The sequence below is a fragment of the Podarcis pityusensis genome (genome assembly GCF_964106645.2).
Source record: "Podarcis pityusensis genome assembly, chromosome: 10".
NCBI classification, from domain to species: domain Eukaryota; kingdom Metazoa; phylum Chordata; class Lepidosauria; order Squamata; family Lacertidae; genus Podarcis; species Podarcis pityusensis.
The window spans coordinates 74,975,086-74,987,923 of NC_138035.1; the positions used below are offsets into that span (position 1 = coordinate 74,975,086).

Genomic DNA, 12,838 nt, shown 5'->3' on the forward strand with positions numbered 1-12,838 from the left:
CTCCCAACCTGTGTGAGCCCTTTCACTTCCCTTCCTTCCGATGGCAGTTCCCTGACACTGCCTTTGTAACTTCTGATGAAAGGCAAATAAGAAATCTTATGTATTGAATAAAAAAAATATATGAGATGTTTTCATGTAAACATTCAAAATAAATGTTGAAAATACCCAGTGCTATTTTTCTAGAACAAGAGGTGCTGGAGTTCACCATGAACACCTCTCTCGTGCTCTTAGAATGCCAATGGCGCCCACCTGAGAGGTGCCCTGAAAATACCATTTGTTTGAATTTAACGCTGACCACTGCAAGGCATCTACATCCTAATGAAGATCATACTCTTCAGTTTTGCCAACATTCTTTAAAAGATTCCTTATTCAAAACACGGAATAATCTTAAGGATGGGACTAAGAAAACTAAGCTTTTCCCTGTAGGCTAAGCACCAGACTTGGCTCCATCAATTCTGCTGATGATTCATGTACTGTGACAATTACCAACATTCTTGAACAAAAAAATGCATTAAAAGGCACACATGGCAACTGCACACTGGTACGCTTAATACTTTGCTTTCACCTATTCAGTCATATATAACCATGCAGGAATAGCAAACCCATCTATTACAGTTTTACTAAATTCACATGGAAGACTTGAACAAGAAAAGGCATATTATTTGTGAAATAACACTTCTGTCAGTATTCTCTTACCTTGCTCCTGTCCGCCCCACAACAAGCCTGTACAGAACCTCCTAAATTATCTTGGGTGCAGAAAGTCATAAGTCTACTGTTTCAGAAGCTTTAACAACACAACCCCTCTATGATAGATCACATTTCCTGCAGTTAAGGTTGCTACCAATGTTCAAACGGTTTCTACTTGGAGAAATGCTTTTTCTAACAAAGCTGGCACAGTTAAAGAAGGTACTGCGATACTTACTTTGTCTCCCTTGTTCCATGAGACCAGCATAGTAACAAACAACACTGAACACCCAAACAAACAGGATGCCTGTTTTCTTGTACCATACACTGGCAGACGACACAACATCCATGTTACCTAGAAACCACACAATAGCTTCATTTACATTCACTCAGCACTTTCATTTTCAGAGCTGCTTAAAGAAAAGCCCTTATTTTCAAAAGTTTTTCTAAGTCAGCAGGGGGGACATCTTGGTTTGCCTAGTTCAGGGGTCAGCAACCTTTTTCAGCCGTGGGTCGGTCCACCGTCCCTCAGACCATGTGGTGGGCCAGACTATATTTTGAAAAAATAAAATAAAAAATGAACGAATTCCTATGCCCCACAAATACCCCAGAGATGCATTTTAAATAAAAGGACACATTCTACTCATGTAAAAACACGCTGATTCCCGGACCGTCCACGGGCTCGATTGAGAAGGCGATTGGGCCACATCTGGCCCCCGGGCCTTAGGTTGCCTACCCCTGGCCTAGTTCATCCAGGCTTAAGTACTTAAAAAAGAAAAGTCCCAACCCATACTAGTGATCTACAGATTTCCTCTAAAGTGAAGTGCTGATGCCTATTGGCATACCCATATTCAAGAAAAGCTAGACCAATTTATAAAGGAAAAGTAGAATCGGCAGTCATACAAGGTTCTCACACTTTGTCATGCTCACTTTGTTGCACAAGTCCCATCAAGTTTGAACCTATTCTCTTTCTGGCTTAGCCATCCATTAATTCACCACAATGGACTTCCACCTATCCTCCAAAGAGCCCAGTAGATGCAAACAGAGTTAGTGTCCTGATGCACAATTGGAGATGGCAGGTTCTGCTGCACCCCACTGCACACATATTTGTGGGTACCTCTTCCATAAGCTCTATAACGGACACAAGCTTTTGCACAATTGCACCGGTTTGTGTCCGAGTTACTGTCCCATCCCTTTTTTGGAATTCAAACTAAGGAGCATTGTCTACACCCAGCACTTCCTCTAATATATTATTAAATTGTGGAATGAATTTTCTAGCAAGACATTTTTCAGTGGATGCTATACTTCGAAGTAAATCTTTTGTTATATTTGTTAGCAAACTTCCAAACTCATGGAAATCAAGCAGTCATTACTCCCCCCTGCCCCGCCTTTTCATATTATGATGTGAACAGCAGTTCCAAAAGGGTAGTTATGTTGGGTTATGAGAAACAACAAAGGGTATTTGGGCACCTCAAATATTTAGCATGAGCCTGTGTGAGTCATTTATTCATTTATTAAATTTATATACCTCCCTTCAGCTGAGGATCACAGAGTAGTTTACGTATAAAAACTCAAAAATACATAACATATGAACAAACAAACATGAGATGTGGGATCACCTAAAAAGGTATGAAATATACATTTTGACCACAGAAATGAGGCCACGAGATCAAGCAATGTAAGAGTCAGCAATAGATATGGGCAGAAATAAATATATAGAATCATGTCAAATGAACAAAGATGGTATAAACGACGTTGTTCAGTATATGGCAAAGTACAAGTCATCGGCTCCAGCCCTTGAAGGTAAACGCCTGAATATTTTGCTATATGCCGATGACATGGTTTTAATGGCACTCACCCGAAGAGGCTTACGCAACATGCTGGAGGGGATCGCAGCCTACTGTTCCCATAATTCACTAAAGATAAACCATGACAAAACAAAAATTGTGGTGTTCACTAGAGCTCGCCACACCTTTAGATGGTCTTTAGATGAACATGTGATTGAACAGTGCCCTTTTTTTAAATATCTGGGTGTTACATTCCAGGCTACATCTAGCTGGCTAGCCCACTTTAAGGCTGTAACCATCCTAACACGAAGAACAATTGGTGTTTTGCTTAGTTTCTTCCATACCAGGGGAGGACAATTGGTGATCCCGGCATTAAGAGCTTTTGTTGGGAAAGCTATTCCCCAGATGTTATATGGGATAGAACTCTGGGGGTGGAACCAGAGGCTGTTGGAACGGCTTGAAATTTTGCAAAACTATTATCTCAAGAGGATTCTAGGCCTTCCTCAAGGAACCCCAGCAGCTTTCTTGAGGGTGGAGGTTGGTTTACCCTCTGTGTCTGCCAGGGCCCACTTAAGATTCCTACGATTTTACATCAACCTTGCAAACACTTCAAACACATTATTGGCCAAACAAGCCTTTGTATCTTTTCAAAAGAACACCACTTGGCGCCAAAACTTATCTGAGATCCTGGTTAGATACACCCTACCGGAGTTTAATATCCTCAAACGGTGGAGCCCGGACAAAGTCCGGAAATGGATCCTGGAGAGAGACGCTCTGTTAGATACCACAAAAATACAGATCTCAGGGTCCTCCCACTGGTTTCCCCGACTGAAAGCAGTCAAAATCTGCGCCAATTACTTGGCGAATATCACCAATCCCACTCTTCGGAGAGCCTTTACTATGGCCCGTTTTCAAACCATTCCTACGACCTATCTGTCAGGCAGATATGCAAAAATCCCAGTAGAGCAGCGTATATGTCCTTGTTATATGAGAACCAAAGAGGATCTCATACATTACATGTTGTATTGTCCCATCTATTCGGCCTTCAGGGATGCAATGTTACAAACTATTCCCAAATCAATAGTCAACTCTGAGGACCAAGTAAAGTTTTTACTGGTGGACGCTGATCCACGGATTTCTCACGTGGTAGCGGTCTTTGTGGTGAAGGCTATGAAAACTAGGGTATGGTTCCTGGATGAAACGGTGAGGTCCCTCCCATTGCTCTCCTAACCTGTTGTTGTATCTTCTTCCCTGAATGGTGGGGTTTATTGGGTAATTTCCTTGCTGGGACAGCATGGCATGAATTTTAGCTTACTTTTATAATCTTATTGTTTATCTTTTAATAATGTTTTATGGTATTTTGTGTAAAGGCACCTCACAAATTTAATAAATTTGTTGTTGTTGTTGTTTATATCTTATCCAAACAAAGATGGTAAAGAAGTCATCAATGAATGAAGAGAGGGACTTAGGGACTGTTCTAAATCACCCACAAATATGTTGGCATGCTCTGGAGCAATGCAACTACCCAACACAGTGCCCTGAACCCAAATCTGTGACATTTTGCTGCTGAGCACTGCCAATTTGTCCTTACCTCACAACTGTTGCAGTTTGGGGGGGGGGGAATGGGTTGGATCGGAGTAATTTTAATTAGGAAAATGGTGCAGGGAGAAAGAGTCAGCTCCCTCTCCCTCATGTGGGGGTCTTATCTGGAGTGGCCTTTCTCCAAAGCCAGTGTTTAAAATAAATATAAGACAGATGCATTTATACAACTTCAGATTAACATGTAGATTAACATGTAGATTAACCTTATCATTATGGAAGGTGTAGAATCAGAAAACATCAGACAATGCAGAGGTGGATTTAGGGCAGCTCGACTGGTTCCCCCGCCCTGGTGCCTGTGCAGAATGGAAGGCACATCGAATGATGGCCTTGCACAGTGCCACTAAAAACTGAAAGACCAAAGTCCACCCCTGGACAACACAATAAAGTTTCACCATGATTGTCTTGTATATCTTTTCCTTACATGCAGGCCACATAAGGTAGCCCCTTATCCATTGCCAAAAAAGGGGACACGATAGGATACAAATTAGCATGCCTAGATGCAAATTTAGAAATAACTATTATCATTTAAACACAACTACACTATACAGCAATGGCTGTTGGGGCAGCGCTGCTTACCTGGCCTCCCATTGCTGCCATGGCATTGCGTATCAGGAAGGCAAGGGACAAGGTGTCTGTTAATGAGGATGGTGTGGTACAAATGCACCAGCAGGAACACCGGAGTGGCTCTGCTGGTGCACTTGTACCACACTGACCCCTCATCCCTCCACACATGCCACATCTGTGATGATGACAGGAGGTCGGGTAACCAGACCTATCCCACCAACTGCCACAGGCTTATGACCAAGTATGATGGAAAAAGTTGAAATTGCAAATTGTGTAGTCAGCATTTGTTTTATGTTAGAAAGCTGAAAGGGAAAAAGCAAAACTAAATCCCATTCAGGTGAAAGGCAGCAACTAGGTGCACCATTGTTATAGCAACTTACACCAGATACATGGAAAAGTCTCAAAATGAAATAGTTGTAAGCTTACAGGAATGAGCCTCATAGGGTGGATCTACATACGGGGGGATGGGGGTGGGTGGGACCACTATAAATAAGTCAGAAATTAAATTCTTATAACAAAAAAAGGGGGGGAAACGTTATGGAAAATGGCAAAGAATTTTCTCTGCTCTCCAGTGCCACCTGGTGTTGCATGCTTATAACACATTTGAAACAGTGGTGGGGTTTCAACTGCCCCATTCCTTGCCTGAACAGCCTCTTCCCTCATCATGTCCTGTGTGCTCTGATAGCTCTGTTCATTCCTTTTCGCCTTGCCCTTGCTCCTACCTTGTGGGTGGCACCAAACCCCATAAATTACTGGCCCCCTATTCTGGATCAATCCCCTGGCATCCTGCCTCCGCCACACACTCGTCAGAGCCCTGCCAGTCCCTGATATCTGGTGTGTACAGCATTTGTACACAAAGGGTATCTTTCTAATATTGAAATTCCACTCTGGAAGTACCATATTTTTCCATGTATGGCTTTTTAAAATTAAAAATAAATGTGAAAAATGGGGGGTCATCTTATACACGGATAATGCAGGGGAAGGGACAGGTGATTGTTGGCAGCCGGGAGCAGGAGATTTTCAGCAGTGATTGGGCGGGTGATTGGAGTCTGCGGCAATCCCCTCCCCCCCACCAAAGGAGCTCAACAACAGTCCCCAAAAAATAGGGTTGTCTTATACACGGGGGCATGTTATACACGGAAAAATACGGTATATCTGTTATATTTGAACTTGTTTCCTTTGCCCTGGAAGGGGTACCAAACTTCAAATAATGTTGAGGAACAGTTGCAACGATTGGAAGCAAGACATGAGAGAAATAGATGTGATCTATCCCATGGTCCCTATGGTTGCACCCTTAATAGAATCATAGAACATGTGAAGAACATCTTTTCAGCACCTGGGGGGGTGTTGTTTACATTGCTTGCTGCAAGTGTCCCAGCCCCAGTCTGTGTTACTCATCTAACTGACTTAAATGGATATGGCTGACCGGCTGCAGGGGGTACCCAAGGGTTGGCAAAACTGGTCCCACAGGCACAGGCCCAGATGGGGGGGCAAAAAACACCAATCAGACTATGGACTGTATGTGTGTGTGACACTCTGCTGCTGTCACAGTAAGATCAAACATGGGGAAAGCTTCCTGTCCTTGCACCATGGTCCTTCCTCTCACCTTGCCCTCACTCTGGGTGCTCAAGTACAGTGGTACCTCGGGTTACAGACGCTTTAGGTTACAGACGCTTCAGGTTACAGACTCCGCTAACCCAGAAATATTACCTCGAGTTAAGAACTTTGCCCCAGAATGGGAACAGAAATCAGGTGGTGGCAGCAGCGGGAGGCCCCATTAGCTAAAGTGGTGCTTCAGGTTAAGAGCAGTTTCAGGTTAAGAACAGACCTCCAGAACGAATTAAGTTCTTAACCCGAGGTACCACTGTACTTGGGTTGTGTAAAATGTAGTACAGTAATTTCTAATGTGACAATTATGGTAAAGTGTTTTCCCCCCGAGGGGGGGTGGCTCCTTGCCAGCTCCTTGCCAAGGGCACAAGGGACCCCAGGGACACCTCTGCCTGGCTGGTTGAGAGGACCATGAAGTCCTTCACCCACTTTAGGATTGTCACGAATCCAGTGCTTGTGCACTAGGCAAGGACTGTCAATGGACCACTGGCACAATCACTGTGTTTGTCCACATGGGTATGTATGCAACGTGACTCTATGCCAAAACAATGCAATGCACATGGATCAACTCTTCCATCTTTGGAACTCTTCCCCCCCCCCTTTTTTGGGGGCTGAGCTACACCAGGCGAATGCATTCCAGTTTTTAAACAGTTGTCAATTTCTCCCTTTCCCCCCTTTTGTAAGGACTTTGACTTGAAATATTAATCTGCTTCTTGGAAATCTCCACAGCCCCAAGGTTTGTTTTTTCTTCAGTGAAAAAATAAAGAGATTAAAGGCCAAGGTTAGCATTCTGACATAGCCAGAGCTTCCCTCAGAAAAATAATCTCAACAAAAGAAAACCATTCATTATTTAAAATATATTGCTTAGGCCTCACCTCTCCTCCTTTGTTGCTTCTGTAGCAAGACCAAGAAATAATGGACGTGCCACAGTTAGAATGATTTTCTTGCTTCAATGTATGTAGGTTTCTCTTTCAAGCCAAGTCTGCCTTTATCTTGGTTTTATAAATATACAGAGGCACCCTGAGTTTGACAATGCTTTCAAAATACTCATTAAAACAGCTCTTTACTTTTTGATTGGAGATAGTCCCTCTGAAATGTTTTCTTTATTTTGGATGACCTATTATTACTGAGAAGAATAGAACACATTTATTCCCTTCTTCATGTGCACACAGCCACTTGTCAATATGAAAATTCAAATGACTTGCTTCAGTGTAGAAACCCAAAAGCCTTTGCACAGTATCATCCCAGGAGTTGCTGAAAAGTTCAGTATACTGCAGCTTTAGCAGCCTATGTTAGTCAAAAAACACTGTTTGAGCTAGACCTGGAAGTTGAGGAAGCTGCTGCTCAAAGAGCAGCAACCAGAGGAGATAATAATAGTAGTAGTAGTAGTAGTAGTAATAATAATAACAATAATAATTTATTATTTATACCCCACCCATCTGGCTGGGTTTCCCCAGCCACTCTGGGCGGCTTCCAACAAAACACTAAAATACAATACAAAAGCTTCCCTAAACAGGGCTGCCTTCAGATGTCTTCTAAAAGTCTGGTAGTTGTTGTTCTCTTTGACATCTGATGGGAGGGCATTCCACAGGGAGGGCGCCACTACCGAGAAGGCCCTCTGCCTGGTTCCCTGTAACTTGGCTTCTCGCAGTGAGGGAACCGCCAGAAGGCCCTCAGTGCTGGACCTTAGTGTCCAGGCAGAATGATGGAGGTGGAGACGCTCCTTCAGGTCTACTGGACTGAGGCCGTTTAGGGCTTTAAAGGTCAGCACCAACACTTTGAATTGTGCTCGGAAACGAATTGGGAGCCAATGTAGGTCTTTCAAGACCGGTGTTATACGGTCTCGGCAGCCGCTCCCAGTCACCAGTCTAGCTGCTGCATTCTGGATTAGTTGTTTCCAGGTCATCTTCAAAGGTAGCCCTACATAGAGCGCATTGCAGTAATCCAAGCGGGAGATAACCAGAGCATGTACCACTCTGGCGAGACAGTCTGCGGGCAGGGAGGGTCTCAGCCTGCGTACCAGATGGAGCTGATAAACAGCTGCCCTGGACACAGAACTGACCTGTGCCTCCATGGACAACTGTGAGTCCAGAATGACTCCCAGGCTGCGCACCTGGTCCTTCAGGGGCACAGTTACCCCATTCAGGATCAGGGAGTTCTCCACACCTGCCAGTCTCCTGTCCCCCCAAAACAGTACTTCTGTCTTGTCAGGATTCAACCTCAATCTGTTAGCCCCCATCCATCCTCTAACCACCTCCAGGCACTCACACAGGACCATCACCACCTTCACTGGTTCCGATTTGAAAGAGAGGTAGAGCTGGGTATCATCCGCATACTGATGAACACCCAGCACAAACCCCCTGATGATCTCTCCCAGCGGCTGCATGTAATGTTGAAAAGCATGGGGGAGAGGACAGAACCCTGAAGCACCCCACAAGTGAGAGCCCAGGGGTCTGAACACTCATCCCCCACACCACTTTCTGGACACAGCCCAGGAGGAAGGAGCGGAACCACTGTATAACAGTGCCCACAGCTCCCAGTCCCTCTAGACGGTCCAGAAGGATGTTAATAGTTGATGGTGTCAAAAGCCGCTGAGAGATCCAGCAGAACTAGGAAACAGCTCTCACCTTTGTCCCTAGCCTGCCGGAGATCCTCAACCTGTGCGACCAAGGCAGTTTCAGTCCCATGATGAGGCCTGAATCCCGACTGGAAGTGACTCCCCTGCTCCCCGGTAAGCTCGCAAGAGCCCCGAGAGCGAGCGGGGTTGGAGACGTGGCACAGCGGAAACGAATGCTTCCTTCAAAGCAGCGAAGCTCTGAGACTGGTGATCGTGAGTGGCCAATTCCTTCATAAAAAAGATTGAATAATTTGGAACTGCAAGTACTTACAAAAATAATTCGGAAAAGATCGGGAAGAAAAGGGAGACTTAAAAACGGAGGTCGGTCCCCTTTGTTGGAGAAGGCGAAAATTGGTGCGCAAAGACCGAAGCCTTAAAGGAACAAAAAACTTTTAAAATCCTGCAAGCAATTTTGACCCGCTACTTCAGGGGAAGAGGGGGTATTTGAGCTTTGGATATAACTTTGGGAAGTTTGTGAATACGATTGAGACCTCCCCATTCGGCAGCGGACCACCCGGGAGGGAAGACTAGTCTCCATTGTGACGTCAATGGAAGAGGAAACATTCAATCTCCATTTCCACTGACTTGGCTACAAACTTTCCTGTGCTGCCTGGCTACAGTTTAAACTGGCTAAAAAGTGTCCCCTTCCCTCAGAATAAGGGAAGTTTATGACAATTTTCTCTCTGCCATTTTTGTCTTTGTTATCTAGCTAGTTTGAAAGATTAGGGACGCAGCTTCTGGGCCGGCCGCAGTGGGCTTGGCGGAGGGAACTTGTTTTTCTCCTTCACTGCACCATACTGTAAGACTGACCTTGACATTCTTCAGCTATTATGAGCTCAGAAAAAATGAGACGTGGCTCTAAAAGTCAACAATTTGAGGAGTCAGTGATGTCAATGTTAACTGACATTAAAGAAGGTCTAACTCGTAATACTGCAAGTATAGATAAATTGGAAAAAAAATTGAACTTTTAAGCACCAACTTGAAAGACGTGAAGGATGAGGTAACCACACATGATACAAGGTTGGCATAGCTGGAGACTATTAGAGTGCCAGACTTGGAATGGTTGCAGTATGAAAATGCTAACTCAATTGCCTTCCTTCAGTTGAAGGGAAAAGAATCGTATTTGAGATTGAGGGGGGTCCCCTTTCTGGAAGAAGAAAAACTCAGAGAATCTTTGATAGGATTTTTTGTGGAATGTTGGGATCTGAAAAAAGAGGAAGTGGAAGCTTGGGTAGAAAAAGCATACAGATTTGGGCCTAAAAAGGAGACTAAAATAACTTATGACTGTATTGTGGTCTTTAAGACTAAGCAGCAAAGAGACATTATTTTGGGTAAAAGGTAAAGGGACCCCTGACCATTAGGTCCAGTCGTTACCGACTCTGGGGTTGCGGCGCTCATCTCGCTTTATTGGCCGAGGGAGCCGGCGTACAGCTTCCGGGTCATGTGGCCAGCATGACTAAGCTGCTTCTGGCGAACCAGAGCAGTGCACGGAAACGCCGTTTACCTTCCCGCCGGAGTGGTACCTATTTATCTACTTGCACTTTGACGTGCTTTCGAACGGCTAGGTTGGCAGGAGCAGGGACCGAGCAACGAGAGCTCACCCCATCATGGGGATTCGAACCGCTGACCTTCTGATCGGCAAGTCCTAGGCTCTGTGGTTTAACCCACAGCACCACAATTTTGGGACGTTATTTTGGGACATCACTACAAAAAAGGCCTCAAAATTCAGGATAAATCGGCGGTGCTCTTTAAAGAGATCCCACACCAATTTTTGAACTTGAGATCCAAATACAAGGATTTGACACATTCTGAAGAAAAAGAATATCTTTTTTAGGTGGGAATTTCCAGAGGGCTTATCCTTCAAATTTGAAGGAAGAAAGCAAAAGATAAAGACTGTTGAAGAGAAGGACAGATTTCTCCAAAAGCACTCGGTAGAACTTGGATTACAAAGCTCACAGCCGCTGGGGGTGGAGGCAGCTTCCCCCTAAGTAGACATTATGGCATTGAGAATTTATTCATGGAATGTAAATGGCTTGAACTTAACCCGCAAAAGGAAAAAAATTATCATATTTTGGAAAAACAGAATTTGGATATGATTTGCTTACAGGAAACACACATTACAAGACTACATAGAAAAATATTAATAAATAAAAGCCTGGGTCAAGAATTTATTTCTTCTGACAAAGTTAATAAAAGAGGAGTGGTTTTCTATATTAAGGAAAAATGGAATCCAAAATTGGCTTTTAAAGATGAGGAAGGAAGACACATAGCAGTTGAAATTACAGCGCAAGGCGAAAAATATTTGCTACTAGGAATCTACGCACCTAATGACGGCAAAGTGGAATTCTTTAAGAACTTGGAAACAAGTCTTATGGAATATATGGATTATAAATTAATATTGATGGGGGACTTGAATGGAGTTGCTTCTACCCTGATGGATAGGACTCAGAGATCAAAGGTATCAAACTCTGGCAGACTATCTAAGACAAAGTTGATTTGTCAGACATATGGAGAATTAGAAATCCAATGGAAAAAGATTTTTTTCTCAGATGCAAACCAAGTATTCTCGAGAATAGACTACTTATGGATATCCAGAGACTTGGTTCCTAAAGTAATAAAAAAGGAAATTTGCCCTAAAACATGCTCTGATCATAATGCAGTTTCTCTGGACTTGAACATGTTTGTACAGGGTTCCTTCAGATGGAGAATGATTGATGATTTGTTGAGAAGTACTTCAATTGTGAATAAACCCAAAAAACCCTAAAGGACTATTTTGAACTTAATATGAATCAGGGAACGGAAACAAGGGTTATTTGGGATGCCAGCAAAGCAGTAATGAGAGGGTTTCTGGTACAACAAAATTCTATTAGGAGAAAGTCACAGAACAGAAAAAAGATAAAATTATGGACCAATTAAAAGATAAAGAGAAGAAGCTCAGAGGAAACCCAAAGAATTTGCAGTTATAAAAAGAAATTAAGGCTTTACAGATTCAATACTCACAGATAGTAAACCAAGAAATAGAATGGAAGATAAGAAGGATGAGACAAAGAAATTTTGAATCTGCAAATAAATGTGGGAAATTATTAGCCTGGCAGTTAAATAAGAGACAAAAGCAAAGTGCTATCACAAATATTGTAACAGAAGAAAAATCTGTAGAGAACCCTGCAGACATAAGAAAATGTTTTTTCAAATATTATAAACAACTGTATAAAAAGGACAAAGAGGATTTGGCAAAAATTGAGCAATTTATCAAGATTAATGGTTTGCAGCAGATTCCGGATGATAAAAAGATCCTACTAAAAGGTTTAATTACAAGACAGGAAGTTGAACAGGCAATAAATTCAATGCAACTTGGCAAGACAACAGGACCTGATGGTCTATCAGCGAAATATTATAAGAAACTGAAAGATTGGCTTATTCAACCTCTGGTAGAAGTAACCAATTCGATTTTGCGAGGGGGCAAAGCACCTGAAACCTGGAAGGAACCCTGATTCCTAAACAGGGTCAAGATAGATCCAATGTTAAAAACTATAGACCAATCTCCCTACTCAATGTGGATTACAATATTTTTGCAAATATATTGGCTAACAGGCTAAAGAAGGTTCTATCTAAATATATCCACAAGGACCAGGCAGGATTTCTGCCTGGAAGACATATGAAAGACAATATTAGAAATGTTGTGGATATTTTGGAAAAACTGGAAGCAAGAAAGAGTTGTAAAGCAATGTTAATGTTTATTGATGCAGAGAAGGCCTTTGACAATGTATCTTGGAGATTTATGCTATATAATTTTGAGAGTATGGGGGTTGGTCAAGATTTTCTAAGCGGTATTAAAGCGATCTATCAGGAACAAAAAGCTAAAATTATTGTAAATAATGTGGTTTCGGAGGAAATTAGAATAGAGAAGGGAACTAGGCAAGGGTGCTCACTTTCCGCTCTGCTGTTTACCTCAGTCCTAGAGGACTTGCTAAGTATG

General features: G+C 43.0%; 1 protein-coding gene across 11 annotated transcripts in view; it reads right to left on the reverse strand.

The window, feature by feature from the left end:
* The window catches only part of LMNTD1 (lamin tail domain containing 1), a 242,816-nt gene that overhangs the window by 202,589 nt on the left and 27,389 nt on the right, over nt 1-12,838 (reverse strand). For 10 of the 11 annotated variants that reach the window (XR_013991153.1, XR_013991154.1, XM_081023708.1 and 7 more), the window contains exon 1: nt 923-1,029. The exons of the other annotated variant lie outside the window; for it this stretch is intronic. Coding sequence is in view for 8 of the 10 variants with exons in the window: in XM_081023708.1 (XP_080879834.1) it covers nt 923-952 (30 nt within the window). In the remaining 2 variants the exon portion in view is untranslated. Of the gene's footprint in view, nt 1-922; nt 1,030-12,838 lie in introns of those variants that run through there. 11 annotated transcript variants of the gene reach the window in all.